Source organism: Lissotriton helveticus, chromosome 2_2, assembly GCF_964261635.1.
Source record: "Lissotriton helveticus chromosome 2_2, aLisHel1.1, whole genome shotgun sequence".
Taxonomy (NCBI): Eukaryota; Metazoa; Chordata; class Amphibia; order Caudata; family Salamandridae; genus Lissotriton; species Lissotriton helveticus.
The window spans coordinates 298,882,999-298,900,465 of NC_136060.1; the positions used below are offsets into that span (position 1 = coordinate 298,882,999).

The following is a 17,467-nucleotide window of genomic DNA, read 5'->3' on the forward strand; positions in this document are numbered from 1 at the left end:
GAGAGAGTTGATGATCCCTTTCTCTTTACCATTACCGTGGCTACTAACTTCACATACCTCAGCCTTTGCATGTTCTCACGATAGTCCCCCTTTCCTGCAAATTACTCTAAGAACTTACCTGCTTTAGACAAATTACTGTAATGAACAACTTGTTCGTACTCCTACGTTCAGATTCCCTTCTTCCAAATTAAAAAAATAATAATTTGCCTAAATATGTTCTCAAAAAGAGTCTGAGTAAATCGAACAAATGATTCTAGAGCTGATCTAGACATTCAAAAAGTGGTATTTACTGAATGCACTACGAGGAGCCAAAGTGGCTACTCTACAGATAAAGTCTAAAGAAAGAAAAGTGTGTGGGTAATAGTCTAGAGGCTGGTCCTAAACATATAAAGGCAGAGCCGTTTGATGATTACAGGACTAACGATGAGAAGCTTAAAGATTACAGGAGGAAAAATAGAGATGGTAGGTGATCAGCACTTTTCTGCTGCCCACAACCCAAAAAAACCACAGCTCAGAATACCTCAGTGTTGAATTAATAGTGTTAGCAATACATAGGCTGGCTTGTCTCAGCGTCCACTTACGAAGGTCTGCACAGAATGTAAAACTGCCTATTACATTTGTATGCCATTGTGTGACTACCATCTTGAAGGGAGATGAATTTGTTGGAAGGCTCACACAAAAGAAGCTCACTCATGAGTTATTTTCCTCTCTAAACTATTAACATAGACTAAGCTAATTATTCTTCATCGCGAAAGTACTCTGGAATTTGATTCTTGGGCAAATTGACTTGCTGCCATGTGTCATCTCACAATGTTGGAGGTTAGCTCAATTCAACCTAGTGGACTTCCAAGGAGTAGAGATGCCCTGAGAACATCTCCGTCTTCTAGCCCAGTAGTAGGGTCAGTTAGACACGTGTGGATCACCGTGCACTGCTTGTAACCCTATCCTTATCTGAACAGACACATTCATTTGCATTATCTAAGAACTAAATTGATTTTGTGATTCATCCCCCTTTTCCTTTGTCCCTTGGCTTAGCACAACTACTTGCCTCACAAACATGTAAATTAATTAACATATTTAGCAGAAACATGCATTACCAAGTGCAAATAAAATCTTTGCGTGCCATTGAATTGGAACAGGACTTCTGTGGTTCTTTTATACTAGGAAGGCTCTGCGGGATGAGCCACGTCCTTAGGCCTCATGGTGACCACGATAGTGGACACAAATATTAGGCTTAGATTTCAATTCAGAATGGTCTGTGGATGACTATGGAATATCACCTTGGAGTGAGTGATGGTATTAGACTCTGAGGACATGTCATGGTGGACTTGGGCACCTCAGAGCAGTTCCAGGCCAAGAGTATGGTTTAGATTTAATATAGGCAGCGTGGAGCTCCGCAGTTCTGCACTATGCCCATGGTTTCTTTATTGGTACATAAACAGAAGCAGGGCTTTGGGCCACGCAAATGCTAATACAAAGGGAGGAGTGTGGCTCAATGGTTAGAGCGGCAGAACCTGATGCAGAGTTCTGGCCCAGGACCAGGGTTCAATTCCCGCCTCGGCGGGTCTTGGGCTCAATTTCCTCGGACCTGACAATTCTCGCCTCGGTGCCTATTCTAATCATGGGCCCTACGCTGCAACTCTGGGCAATAGCTTGCTTAACCTCCACACCGGCCCCAACAGCGGTAGGATGCCTGGCTTCACCCTGGGGGTGCCCGGGTGCCCAGGAGTGGACACTTCACAGGGAAAGCCAGGAAAGCCAGGAAGGGTTCCACAGCGGTATGAGTAGTAGCGCCAGGAAACCGCTTGGTGGCAGTGCGCTCTACAAATACCTTGACATTTACAAGGTAAGTAAATATCCCTAATGTCGGCACTTTACAGCCAGTTCGAGTGTTAGGATTTTCAAAAGCACAGAGTTGACCTCTGCAGAGCTGTTCATGTCACTCACCGCCCTGCGACTCGAACAATATTGGTGAAATCGAGCTGTGTTGGGTAAACACAGGTAGCCCAGCCAGAGATTTTATTTACTCTCCCCTTTATGCAGTATACTCCTTGCAATGTTGAGGCAGCTTGCTTCTCAAAGACCTAAACCGAACGAACATTATAAAATATATTATCAGGCTAAAATGTGCTCTCAGGTCAAGGTTGCAATCAGGCCAAAGGGGCTTAGTGTAGACAGTAAAATTACAGACAGTAAACGTGAACTTATGAAAATCAAGCGGGTGCTCTGAAGTGAAACTGAAACCAGAGGTCAGCAGGCTGGCCCTCATGGTGGAAACACTAAGGACACTGACAGAGAAGGGTCTTGCATGCACTCTGCATTACATGGCCACTGAACTGAGCACAGAGCTGAGAGTTGCAGACTGCTGCTGCCGCACATTCTCATGGACTCCACTTTGATTTTTTATAGATCTGTAACAACTGCCTATGCCTCAATCCGTGCAAAATGCACAACCGGTAAGTATGGAGAGTAGAGAACCTGCAGCAATGCATACATTCAACAAGAGCTTCTGCATTATTTGTGAAAAATATTGTTTTGCTCACACTACTGGCTGGGCCCATTAAAAAAGTAAATACATCTACATATCTGTACATTTTCAGGCATCGTTTCATACAAAAGGACATTTGACCTAAATATAAAAATAAAATATATGTGCATGTTAGTGCAAACCATAATTAAGACTTATAAAATGCCTTCCGCCCTGGCGGTTGTCAGCAGATGCCTGCTAATTTGAAGCTCTGTAAAAGGTCCTTCCTAAATACAGTTTTAACGGTTGCGAACGAGTGAGGCGACGTAGACCCACACCGAAAGAACCCCTTTAGGATAAGGGTGCACGTACACGGCCAAAGCAAACTCTACATTTGGAATTTCACTGTTGTGGACTCCTGTGCTGTACACGGCCTCCACGATTGGGGTCAATTCAGAGAAAGCCATGTGGATTGGAAATCCCGAAAACTGGAAAAGGAACAGACACATAGTTAGAGATTCGCAGTAAACACAATTCTGGATAAGTGGAGAGTAGGTTACCGCCTACACACAGCAACTGAATAAAAACAGAGGAAACATTCCTGATTAAGGAACAAAGGTGTTTAGCATCATCACAAAAACACAGCCTCTTTATGACAGCTGGTTCTCTGAAGCAGGCACTGGTATCAGCTATGCCCCAAAACATTATGAAGTCAAGCATCTCGTGCCATCTACATGAACAATCCCCAATATTTGATCAATTATTGACACTATCTGATGGTAAACAACCATCAAGAATTAAAAACTCTTGACAGCTTGAGGCACCTTAACTCAGGACATTAAATCTTGATACTGTTTTTTGACTTGCGTAGAAATTAGTATATCAAACTTCCTCTGCACAACCTACTCTGTTGCCCTATAGAAAGGGACTGAACTAACATTGATTTAAATTGTATCTGACCTGATCTCTATTTGCCTTAGCTTCATTTAATATACAATTCCCCGCTCGATCTGATGAGAATGTTTGGGCTGCCCATCCCCCTTCCACCGTTCCTCTATTGTGCATCCTTTTTCAGATGCCTCCCACCCAACAAAAGGTGAACCATCGCACATGCGCTCGTTACCAGCAGACTTGAATACAGCAACTCACTCTATTATTATTATTATTATATTTAATTTTATACAGCGCGCAGCTACCCGGAGGTTTCCCGGCGCTATGTAGGAATCACGGCCCAACTCATGAGGAAACTCCAGGCAATTCAGAACAAAGCAACCAGACTCATCCTCTCCCTCCCCAAACAGACACACATCACCCCTCATCTCAGGAAACTCCATTGGCTACCAGCTGCAAAAAGATGCCAGTTCAAGCTGCTCACCCACGCTTACCAAGCACTACACAATGAAGGACCAGCGTAACTCAACAAATGAGTGAACCACCAACCACCAGGGAGGTTCGTTCCGGATCCCTCTCCCTGGCAGCTCCCAATGCATCAGCCGAGCACACAGCGGTGGCCGCTGCTTCTCCCGCCTTGCGGCTAAGACCTGGAGCACCATCCCCCGGACCTCAGAGCCTCATCTTCACTCCAGCAGTTCAGGAATGAACTCAAGACCGGGATGTTCAACCAATAGGTACAGGCAGCATGATCCCATAGCGCTTTGAAACCCTCACGGGTGAAGTAGTTGTGCTTTACAAATCCTGATTGATTGATTGATCCTTTTGTCCTACCAGACGTTTTTCAAATAACCTCTACTAGTTTATAGGCTATACTTATTTCCTTGATTCACAGGCTACCCTCCAAAATGTCTCCATTCCAACCCTCTTTCAGTTAATTTCTGAATGTTTCCTTAAATGATTTTACATTGTTGTCATGATGAAAACGTGCTAAGAGTGCAGGCGCAGAACTAAAACAATAATCACCCTGTAATCTCCAAGTTGCTTCTGGAGCTCAGCTCGGTGGTCGTCTTCCACATCTCTTCCTTGGTTTCGTTCAAGCAAAGGCAAAAACTGCCGGAGTGTAGAAGTGCAGAACCTGTTCCAACGCGTGGGGTGTCTCGGCCGCCAACCCATGATTTTTTCTTTCAACACTTTTTCAATTCTAACAAAAAAACATGGGGCCAGGATTATTATTGGAAGCAAGGCGAGTGCATAGGTATATATTAGATACGCTGTCATGTTACTGCACCTGTCTTGCAGCTCTCCTGCAGCAGTTTTGTCTGAACGTTGATAGATTAACTCTTCTGGCTAACAAAAATATTAAAGTAATCAAAATGTGAAAAAAAAACAATGTACAAATGTTTGCATATCTGATTTTTATCAGTATGTATAGAAGAAGCTATTTCATCTTGTCTGACCATCCACCTTTTACATATTCATCACTTCAGTCATCATTGGATTATGAATCTGTCACAAAATAGACACTCAACACACAGAACTAGTAGGAATATGTTATATCCTGGCTTTGTTGTTATACATGCAATCTCTTGCTCTGCCAGTGGAAAGTTCATCCTATGATGTATTACAGAATGCTTGGAGCCAGAGATGCCAGTTGAGAAGGGCTGAGCACCATCCTGGCTGCTCCTGGTGGGGTCTTGTACTGGTCTTATACTGGATTGAACTGGATGACCTGTAACTTACTACTAATAAACATCTAAAGATCCTCTACACGTCTAGACTAAGTTACTACAATTTGTGGCGTCGATCTTCTGAAGAACCTGCATCTTTCACCTCTTCAAACTTCAACTACAGACTTAACAGTAACTGAAGCTTGTTTCTACCATCAACTGGCATCCTAGACCCCACCAGTGACCTCCCACCAGTCGCCCTCAACACAAAATGCCGGTTCCAGTCTACGCAGCACAGTCTGTTCAACTTCTAAAGGCTGTCTACTCTCCTGAGTGTATCTCTAAGTTTCAGACAAAGCCTACCTCTAGTGGTGCTGAGCTTTAAGTGAGGGTAAGCCTGACACTTGACAACGCCTTGGTCCTGTGCTGTGCCTTCGGTGAGGGTAAGCCAGCCACTTATCAACGTGTGCTCCTGTGCCTTCAAGCGAGGGTAAGCCTATCTACGTCTGCACACTGTCTGGTGAAGAAGTGTGCTTAAGTCTCTGCAAGCGGTCTTTTCAGCGTCTTTACATACAAGGATCCAGGTAATTTGACTACCTCTCAGTTTTTTGTGTGCATGGATGTAGCTCCTTTATCTTGAGGCCTGCTTGCAATATCAGAAATTCCTGCACATCAATTTAGGTTTTTTTTCTGTCCTATTCTCAGCAAGTTGATAAATGTTTAATACTTTTATAAAGGATGACATAGGGATGACATATCAAGTGGCTCGGTGATTAGATGGCATCGATACATCGATGACTTATTCATCATCTGGCAAGGAACAGAGGAGACTGCACGTCACTATATCGCTACTCTAAATGACAATGACAACAACCTGCACTTTTCGGGAACAATTAGTCCAGTGGCAGTGGACTATTTGGACCTGAGAGTGCAGGTTGAAGGGGGGAAAATTGAGACTTCTTTATACCGAAAAGCTACAGCTGGCAATTCAATTTTGTTTGCAACTAGTAGTCATCCCCCTAAACTAGTACAAAGTATCCCCTATGGGGAATTACTCAGACTCAAGAGAAATTGTACACGCGATTGTGACTTTGGAAGAGCAGCATCAGAAAGTGTAGAAAGATTCATTGTAAGAGGATAAAATCCTGTAACCCTAAATAAAACACTGGGCAAAATAAGAGCCATCCCGAGAGACACCTTATTGACTCAAAGTAAGAACAGGAAAGCAGAAGGAGGTACATTTCGACTCATTACTCCATATTCGGCAGAGGCAAACCATTTAAAACATATGCTGAAAAAAAACTGGCACATCCTTAAAACGGACAGTGTTATAGGTGGAGATGTTCCCGATTTCCCGTTAGTCACATTCAGAAAGGCTAGGTCCATCCGAGATCAGTTGGTACGTAGCCATTTGGAAAAGGTACCACCAAAACCTAACACCCTCAAAGATATGAGGGGTTTTTCCCCTGCAATAAATGTAAGGCGTGTTGTAATAGAAAAAGAGCGCTTACATACACTATTCAGGATACAGGCATGGTCAAGAAGATTAGCAAGTTCATCACTTGCAGCACACCATATGTGGTGTACTGTCTCATCTGCCCTTGTGGGTTGCGATACATAGGGAGCACTGTGCACCCTCTAAAAATACGTATACCTGAACACATGAGGGCAATAGACAAGGTGGACCAATCGTATCCGGTCGCAAGACACTTTGCCGAGAAACACAAAAGCGATCGGAATAAACTGATTTGTCTCGGTCTTGATCAAGTACCTGATAGTGTTAGAGGTGGGGACCGATTAAGAAAACTTCGGAGATTGGAATCGAGGTACATTATTGACCTTCACACTAAGTCCCCATGGGGCATGAATAGTGGAAAAGATCTTATGGTACACACTGGAATATAATTATTTAGTAATGTTAAAGCTGTGATACTGCTGGGAATGAATTTAATATGATGACTCTGAAAAGAACAATGTTTGATATAACTTTAATGAAACAAGATTACAGCTTTGGATTTGCTGTAAAATTCTATTTTGAATTTGAATTATGAGTTAGGATACGTCCCTTGATTGTAAAAAATTGGGATATTGAGTGGGCAATGAAATATGAACACTGTCAATATATATATAATTTTTTTGCTAAGGTGATCATGCTTTCAAAATATGTTTAAAATGAACATATAAAGGATGGTAAAAGAATGGTTTATTTGTTTGACCATAAACTTGATTAACATAAGAGGGAGGATAATGGCCGATACACGGCGTAATTTGATTTGTTTTGAGACCAAGTAAATTGACACTATATGTGACTATACTTGGATATTGGAGAGTATGTATGTAAAAAATTTGAACAATACATGTCCTAGATCAATTAGGTCTATGGTAACAAGTACTACTCCAAAATGGCGCTGGTAAATGTCAGTACGCCATAGTCCTTCCTTTGTTGTGGGGAAAATGTTTTAAATGTGTGCCGATGTCTAGTGGCTACTGACATCGAGAAAGGCTAGGTGCCGAAACGCGAAGCGTCTGTCTGTTGCAATAAACAACCTTTGAAACCAGCCCAGTGAGTGCGGATATCTCTTTTCCGAGTTGAGAAGAATTGGAGCTTTATATATATATATATATATATATATATATATATATATATATATATATATATATACATACAGGAAGAACTACATTGAGTATTTGAGGAGGCACTTATATTAGTGGTATTGAAGAGCGAGGCAATATAGGAGTTAAGGTAAGATAGCCTCCTACATCACATGAAGGGAATTCACCAGAATAGCAACCTCTCTACCCCTATTTCTACTCTCCGATGAGCGCATCCACCACTTGTTCACTGCATTTAAATGTCCCGACTAGTAATCTAGGAACGTCATAGTGATAGCGGATAGACCCATCTTCTTAGCATAACTCCCTGTCAATCTCCTCTGTCCAGGAAAATTCACTGAGAAAGCAGATAGAAATTTTCTTTCATCCAACCTTAAATCACTCTCACAAGTATGGCAGGAACATGCCTGAAATTTGTATGATGTAACTCCTACCTTATCTCATACCCCCTCGCCTATCCAAGTCCTCCTCAAAAACCTTCAAACACAATCTCCTGAGAAGACACCTTGAGACACTGATATCCAACCCATACTACAACCTGGAGGAAAAGGGCATCATTGTAAATGATCTAATATTCTACACCAGGAAAACTGCACTATGGCGAGCAGCCATAATAAACTTACTAAACTTTATTGAAACCAGAAACATTCTGTATGGCACCAAAATTATGATTGCTCCCTCACAATACATAAGAGCTGACCTCAACATCACAATCTATAAAAATGGCACCCTTCTGATCCAAGCTCCTCACAAGGATTTAAAACAATTCGATGCCCTTTTCCCCACCCTAAAAGAGCAGGTGCTTGTTTCCCACCCGTTAACGCAGCCCCAGCAACTCCTGACTCAACCTAACGCACGTCGGCACAGTGTTCACCACAGCTCAAAGTTAGCTCCGGAGGGTAACGGCTTCCCGCCCACGACTACTATACACAAGCTACCTCTTTACGCTCCCTTCGCTCCTTAACATCCTCTCGCAAAGAATGGTCTGGCATTAATCTTCCTATTGTGATGTCCCTACAGCACGGGACTCAGGGCAGCGTCTCCCCCAAATCCAATAGAGTACCACCTACCTCACCACCTCAATCTCTCATTAAATCCAATAGAGCACCACCTACCTCATCACCTCAAAAAGGCAATGCCTGCAACACCATCCACTCATCGTCTCAATCCTACATCCTTAGCGGAAAGCACTCAGACCATCCAGAGCTTGTCGCCTACCCCCCTAAAGGCCCCTCAACCACCCTACATAGCGAAACAGGCCCTCTGCTCACCTCTCCACACAGAAATGCAGCCATTAAGCAACCAAACTCCAATTCCCTTACCAGGATCCCAGATTATGCCACACCAGGCCCAGATCCCTTTCTCCCTCCGTTCCTAGTACACTCTTCACTAAGGAACCTTGAAGTACTGAACCTCCGAACAGCCAGCCTAGCTCAGAGTATCCATAACACAACTCTCACATTGAGGAACCTCCTACTCCTTACCGAACACTCTCTCGCTTAAATCAAGCATAGTAAAAAAATCAGTACTCTACCCGCAAATTAAGCCTTAGCATCAAGCACTGTCGCTGGATAATAGCCACTATCGCCCTCGCAAACAACTTACCTATCTATCAGAGGATGAAACAATAGCTCTTCTACTATCCTACGAGGCAACACCTGCCGCCTCCAATTCCCCTGACAAGAAAGGTGAAAACAAAATCAATATGGTCTCAATCAACATGAACAGATCTTCCATATGCAGACATGGAGGGGTAAACAGCAGTAATTTAAAACAAGTACCCTTATCCACCCCTATCCACAACATAACCCAGAGAACTCGGAGTATCCGATCTCTGGTCTTCTTCTTAACTGCTGATCAGAAGTGAAGCAAGAAATTGACGTGGCAATCTTAACCGAATCATGGTTCAACAAAGCTTCATCACCCTGCATGGATCTACTGGTTCCTCCAAACCACAACATTGTAAGGCTTGACAGACAAATAAAAAAAGGGGGCGGTATAGCTTACATCCATAGCTCTGACCTTTCTGTTACCCAGTTCCGCTCTGACCCTCTTGACTCCTCTGAATACCTCGCACTCTCCATAGGTAACAACTCTAAACAATTGTGCAAACTGCATATCTTCTACAACCCCACAGGTAAGAATAACCCATTCATTGGCCACCTCATGGAAATCATTATAGTAGATGCCTCCCCTTACTCCAATGATATATTCCTAGGAGACTTTTCTCTTCATTGCAATGACGTCCAGGTCAACATCCTTAAAGATTTCCTGGTGGACCAATCACTTACTGATGGCCGCACTCTACCTACACACTCGAAAGGCGCTACGCTTGAATGGATCATCTCAAAGGAAATCGAGATCAAGCTAACCTCAATCGCTCCTTGTGACTTTGGCAGACCACCACGCTATTTCCTTCCAAAATACTGGGCGTACCTAAGAAAAGATCAGTGCAATTAGTGAAACCGAAACTATGGCTCCGGGACACTAAAAGCCTAGACTATGAGAAGCTGGCAGCACGATGCGAGATGGATCTTCCCCTCCCCCTAAACTATCAACTGTCAGCGAACTTACAGACCACTACAACTCACTGATGTCTGAATTGACTCACTAGCCTTGTTAAAACTAAAAAGAACTCAGGCCAAAGACTAAATCCCTGGTGCAATGGGTCCTTAAACACCGAAAGGAGAAATCTTTGGCTTACAGAAAGGAATTGGAGACAACACCCCTCTTCCCCCCAGCTAAAACTTCTTAGAAAGACCAAAATTGCAAACAAGAGCATTCTCAAATCAAAAAAATAATTCTTCAGATTAGAACTTGAACACATTAAGAACAAACCTGGTAAACTCTTTCAATTGGTAAAACAACAATCAAACAAACTGGCAAAAACCTCTAAAGAAACAACTAAATCCCTAATAAGTTGCGATGAGTTCTCTTCCTCCTTCTCAGCTAAAATCAACTCCCTATGAAACAAGGTGAATTCTGCTGCTATCATCCTCTCCCAGCCCTCAGTGACACCTCCAAACGTCGCTACACACACCCTACAGGTGGTACCCAAAAACCAAGCCCACAGGACCACCTTCAACTTAATTGACGACCATAGCATATCGAAAATTCTATCGCCCACAAAACTGAGCAATCACTTCTCTGGCCCACTCCCATCCTTAGCGGAAAGCACTCAGACCATCCAGAGCTTGTCGCCTACCCCCCTAAAGGCCCCTCAACCACCCTACATAGCGAAACAGGCCCTCTGCTCACCTCTCCACACAGAAATGCAGCCATTAAGCAACCAAACTCCAATTCCCTTACCAGGATCCCAGATTATGCCACACCAGGCCCAGATCCCTTTCTCCCTCCGTTCCTAGTACACTCTTCACTAAGGAACCTTGAAGTACTGAACCTCCGAACAGCCAGCCTAGCTCAGAGTATCCATAACACAACTCTCAAATTGAGGAACCTCCTACTCCTTACCGAACACTCTCTCGCTTAAATCAAGCATAGTAAAAAAATCAGTACTCTACCCGCAAATTAAGCCTTAGCATCAAGCACTGTCGCTGGATAATAGCCACTATCGCCCTCGCAAACAACTTACCTATCTATCAGAGGATGAAACAATAGCTCTTCTACTATCCTACGAGGCAACACCTGCCGCCTCCAATTCCCCTGACAAGAAAGGTGAAAACAAAATCAATATGGTCTCAATCAACATGAACAGATCTTCCATATGCAGACATGGAGGGGTAAACAGCAGTAATTTAAAACAAGTACCCTTATCCACCCCTATCCACAACATAACCCAGAGAACTCGGAGTATCCGATCTCTGGTCTTCTTCTTAACTGCTGATCAGAAGTGAAGCAAGAAATTGACGTGGCAATCTTAACCGAATCATGGTTCAACAAAGCTTCATCACCCTGCATGGATCTACTGGTTCCTCCAAACCACAACATTGTAAGGCTTGACAGACAAATAAAAAAAGGGGGCGGTATAGCTTACATCCATAGCTCTGACCTTTCTGTTACCCAGTTCCGCTCTGACCCTCTTGACTCCTCTGAATACCTCGCACTCTCCATAGGTAACAACTCTAAACAATTGTGCAAACTGCATATCTTCTACAACCCCACAGGTAAGAATAACCCATTCATTGGCCACCTCATGGAAATCATTATAGTAGATGCCTCCCCTTACTCCAATGATATATTCCTAGGAGACTTTTCTCTTCATTGCAATGACGTCCAGGTCAACATCCTTAAAGATTTCCTGGTGGACCAATCACTTACTGATGGCCGCACTCTACCTACACACTCGAAAGGCGCTACGCTTGAATGGATCATCTCAAAGGAAATCGAGATCAAGCTAACCTCAATCGCTCCTTGTGACTTTGGCAGACCACCACGCTATTTCCTTCCAAAATACTGGGCGTACCTAAGAAAAGATCAGTGCAATTAGTGAAACCGAAACTATGGCTCCGGGACACTAAAAGCCTAGACTATGAGAAGCTGGCAGCACGATGCGAGATGGATCTTCCCCTCCCCCTAAACTATCAACAGTCAGCGAACTTACAGACCACTACAACTCACTGATGTCTGAATTGACTCACTAGCCTTGTTAAAACTAAAAAGAACTCAGGCCAAAGACTAAATCCCTGGTGCAATGGGTCCTTAAACACCGAAAGGAGAAATCTTTGGCTTACAGAAAGGAATTGGAGACAACACCCCTCTTCCCCCCAGCTAAAACTTCTTAGAAAGACCAAAATTGCAAACAAGAGCATTCTCAAATCAAAAAAATAATTCTTCAGATTAGAACTTGAACACATTAAGAACAAACCTGGTAAACTCTTTCAATTGGTAAAACAACAATCAAACAAACTGGCAAAAACCTCTAAAGAAACAACTAAATCCCTAATAAGTTGCGATGAGTTCTCTTCCTCCTTCTCAGCTAAAATCAACTCCCTATGAAACAAGGTGAATTCTGCTGCTATCATCCTCTCCCAGCCCTCAGTGACACCTCCAAACGTCGCTACACACACCCTACAGGTGGTACCCAAAAACCAAGCCCACAGGACCACCTTCAACTTAATTGACGACCATAGCATATCGAAAATTCTATCGCCCACAAAACTGAGCAATCACTTCTCTGGCCCACTCCCATCAAAGTGCTTATCCGCAGCCAACCAATTTATCATACCCATCTGGACTACAAGAATCAACGCTCCCCTAATGCAAGGGTTCATACCAGACTCTCTAAAAGCTGGTTGTTAGATACACTCTTTGGATAACCACTGCTCACCCCCTTGGTAGCTTGGCACGAGCAGACAGGCTTATCAAACAAACGATGTGTCGGTTCTTGTAGCGGTAACAGGCACTGCGATAATCTTCGTGGCGACAGGAATTCTCTGGCACTGTCGTCTATGCGCTCCGCAAGCGAGCGATGCGTGCAAAATTGTAGATCTTCTTTTCCAGCTCCCCAAGCAGCAGGAAAGAACCTCCAGAGGCCCCACAAATGGATCAAGCACTCTAGGCAGGTCAGAACTCACACAGCAGAGTTCAGGGGGAAGCTGGGGGTGAAGTCCTTTTGTTCCTGGGACTTCTTAACAGGAGGCCAGCTCTTCTCAGGCCCTTGGAGATCTCGTCAAGCAGGGGACACAGCAACAGCAAAGTCCTTCCCCTCTCCTTGGCAGAAAAGCAACTGCAGGTCAGCCTACAAATGCACAGCAGGGCAGTCCTTCCTCTTCAGTCTTCCATCTTTTCTCCTTGGCAGAGGTTCCTTCTTGATTCCAGGATGATCTAAAGTTCTGGGGTCTGGGTATCCCTTTTTATACCAATATTCTCTTTGTTCTCTGAAGGCAGAGAGGCCTTTGCCTAGTCCAAACCAGTTCTGGACCGTCCTGGAGAACTCTGTTTACATGACTCCTTCTTTCCTTTGAGAGAGAGGGGCAGGGTTGTCAGCCGCCCAGCAGGAGGTGCAGCCATCATTGTGGAAGACAGGCACAGCCCTATTTAGGCTAGGTGCTATCCCCTCTCACTACTCAAGATGCAGATGAAACTATTCAGTCTAGGGCTGACTCACCCAGCCTCCTGGAGCCACCCCAGCCCCTGTCACTCACAAACCAGACAGTCAATTCACAAACAGGCCAAGGCACACAGAACGGTCAGACAAGAAAACAGCCACTTCAACGAAATTGGCAGTATTTAACTATCAGAGCATGTCACCCACACTAGTACATGCTCTACCTTTCACATATACTGCACCCTGTCCAGGGGGTGGGCGGGGGGTACCTTGGGCCTTCCATAGGGGTGTCCAATGTGTACAGAAAGGGAAGGGTTAGGCCTGGCCAGTGGGGACACTGGTCAGGTCAGCATGGCAGTTAGCAACTGCACACAGGCTCTGCAGTGGCAGGCCTCAGACACCATTTTAGGGCTACTCATGTGGGTGGCACAATCAGTGCTGCAGGCACACTAGTAGCATTTGAATCACCAGCCCTGGCACACTCAGTGCACTTTACTAGGGACCTACTGGTAAAACACATATGCCAGTCATGGATAACCAATCACAATTTACCCAGGGAGCTCTTGCACTTTGACACTGATCAGCAGTGGCAAAGTGCCCAGAGCATCTAAACCAGCAAAACCAAAATCCAGCATAGCATAAAAAATACAGGAGGTAGAGGCAAAAGGTCAGGGCAAACCATGCCAAAGATGGCAGGTCTAACACTGGTCAAGTCATCCCCATTTAAAAACAACCCTCACTAAATTGGACAATTTCAGACCAATATCCAATATTCCTCTACTAGAGAAATTACTTGGGAAATGTGTGCAACAACTTATCCAACACATCGCCACTTTCAACCTGCTTGATGAATGGCAATCTGGTTTCTGGCCAGATCACAGTACGGAAACTACTATTCTCCATATAGTAGATGATGCCCTCCAAGCTCTAGACCAAGGCAAAATATGTCTCTTGATTCTTTTGGATCTATCATTAGCGTTTGACACAGTTAACCATGAAAAGCTGCTAGAATGTCTGGAAAATAGGATGGGACAAGGAGAGCGGTTCTCAAGTGGTTTAAATCCTTCCTACAGAACCGCTCCCAGAGATTCTTAGTAGATCGTAATCTATCCTCCCATTCCCCAATTACAATTGGTGCCCCCCAAGGTTCAACCCTCTTCCCAACTCTTTTTAACCTTTATTTGGAACCATCAGCTGAAATTCTATATATCGCCAACATCTCATACCACATGTACGCAGATAACACTCAGATCTACATCAAAATGTCATCCCTAGAGGAGACCAAAAAAATGAACGAAGCTCTGAACCTGACTGTTCAATGGCTTGCTAGCAACCAGCTCAAATTTTTTTTATTTCCCCTCCGAAAAGCTCCCCTGACATTTATTTATGTATAGAGTTTTCTATAGCGCAAACGTGACCCAAGGGTATCAGAGCACTTCACAGTTACAAGAGGTACAGTTTAGATTACACTGGTATAGCAGCAGTAATATATATATGAATAAGGTACATGTCACTCTTACCAGTTTCAACTAAACAAATTTAAGAACTGTTTAGAATACAAAGGTGTACTCAGTGGTATACAAACTGGTTCTGATCTGTACCTTTTGAATGTTTTACATCAATACTACAATGATCCATTAATTGTAGTACTGTACAGTTAAATACGTTTACGCAGCTACCTGGTAATTTTATCTTTACATTCGTTGTTGATCTGTAGAGGTAACACCTACATCAGCTCTAGTTGGCATCAGTCTTTGGTTAGTTTTGGTGTCTTTGTGGTCATTTTGTGCAGGATGTATCCATACAAGACAGGGCTAGGCGACTTCTGGTTATTAACCACGGTGCAGATGATGAACAGTCTTGTCTAGGGAAGGAACTTGCTTATTAGGAAGATCTTCACTTCCCTCTTGAATGTTGCCAAATTTGGAATTTTTCTAATGTTTGGAGGGAGTGAGTTCCAGATTCTGTGGGCCGCTCCGGAGAATGCTCTGTCATACGTTTTCTTCTTCCGAAAGATGGGCGGTTTCAGCAACAGCTCTCTCGCACTCCTGGCAGGCCTGCTTCCCCCTGATAGCTCAATTTTCTGGGCTAAGTACATTGATGTTTTGTAGTGGAGCGCTTTGGGGGTAATACAAGCCAGTTTAAGTTGAATTCTGGCTTCGTATGGACAGACATGCCAACCCTCCCGATTCAAGAGGGAGACTACCGATTTCAAGGCTAGTCTCCCGCCTCCCGATTTAAGCATCCAGAAACCCGATTCCACAGGGATTACACAATGAACTGCTTCTGGTGCTTAATATAACTCAAAGTTGAGCTAAACGGAGAGCTCAAAGTTACGTTGGCTCTCCACATTTGTTTTCCTCCCCACATCCCGTAGTTGTGAATATATTCTTGCCTGAGCCAGGCCAAAAGCTATTGGTATAGAAGTGAGCTTGGGCTGGCCCAGGGTTCAGGACTCCAGAAACAAATGTATTTTCCTGCAGCCTCCGAGTCCTAAAAGGCTCGGCGGCGTCCCCTGCTCCATGTTGTTAATTGAGAAGTGTGTGAAGGCTACGGCGGAGGTTTCTGTGTTTTCCGATGTTGCACGGGAGGCGAGGGCAGGCCGCTGTGTACCGGCTCTGGTTAACCCCTTGCAGGCTGCGGCCTCCTTCACAAATGAGGGGGCATCGTTAACAAACCTGACAATTGTAACTCTTTTTTACATCTTTCAAAGTTAAACTAATAATGATAACCAATCAAAAACCTTTATATTAACATAAAGTGCCAATGATACATTATAAGATGTGAGCTAAATAATAACAGAGAAATAAAAAAAAACATAAACAATATTACAAATACCATGTTTCCAACAAAAAAATATTACAAGTAGCACGTTCACAGCCCTAGTATTGTTTCTGTTTTTTGTAGGATTTTACCAGTGGTTGTCACTCTGACGTCAATGAACGATCGTGTGAACATTGTGTTGACTCATTGGTAGCTCTTCCAGTCTACCACCTCCGAATATTACACCGGAGAGATGAGTCACAGCACTTCAGGTGGGTGCTTTTTGCCCCAGCCTGGGTAACGCACAAAAAGAACACACCTGCGCACAAACAAACAAAGTAGTAGCGAGGAGTAGATTTTTCTTAAATATGCAGATTGTGCGATAAACTGGGAATGGCGCATTTGTACCTTACAAAAATAGGGCTCCTTATGCACAAAGGATGCAGCTACATTTGTTTCCTTCCCATGCCCCAAAGCAGTCTGTCGCAACATTCCCTCTCAAACAATCATTGGGGCATGCAGGTGAAACTTTCAATCACGGAAAACACGGTAAAAGAAAAGTTACTACAGACATTGGCCCTGATTACAGAAAATAACAGTTCTTCGGGACTTTACTGTTTTTCCTTCTGCTAGCGTACTCAACCTGCTCGGAAGGGCATCAACGACAGAAATGCTACTGTGCTGGGATAGGTGGTTTTATTGGGGGTGTTTCAGCGCAACACTGGTACTGCTCCGACCATCTTGTAGAAGAGTCCGTGGGTTGATCCCTACCGACAAGATCAGTCTGGGGCCCCTCAGATAATGCCGAGTATCCAGGAGACGTAGTGGTTCTCTTCAGCAACCCAATGCAAAGAACTGATGCTACCCTCATTACTGACTGCTGCATAATGTGTGGTAGTAGTGCACTTTTGGCAATGTCTGCCTGCTGCATAATGTGTTGTAATGCACTTCTGGCAGTGAATGTCTTCTGTATAACGTGTGATCACACACATTCTGCAGTGCCTGTCTCCTGTGTAATGGATGGTAGTGTACTTTCAGCAGACTTTTCATGCATTG

The 17,467-nt window shown here is 43.9% G+C and overlaps 1 protein-coding gene across 1 annotated transcript in view; it reads right to left on the reverse strand.

Moving 5' to 3' along the window:
- Positions 1 to 1,714: 1,714 nt before the first annotated feature.
- Positions 1,715 to 17,467, reverse strand: part of CC2D2A (coiled-coil and C2 domain containing 2A) — a 527,307-nt gene continuing 511,554 nt past the window's right edge. The window contains exons 34-36 of the mRNA XM_078678452.1: positions 4,650 to 4,708; positions 4,385 to 4,562; positions 1,715 to 2,955 (exon numbers count right to left, since the gene is read on the reverse strand). Coding sequence (XP_078534578.1) covers positions 2,767 to 2,955; positions 4,385 to 4,562; positions 4,650 to 4,708 — 426 coding nt within the window. The 3' untranslated portion in view covers positions 1,715 to 2,766. The remainder of the gene's footprint in view (positions 2,956 to 4,384; positions 4,563 to 4,649; positions 4,709 to 17,467) is intronic.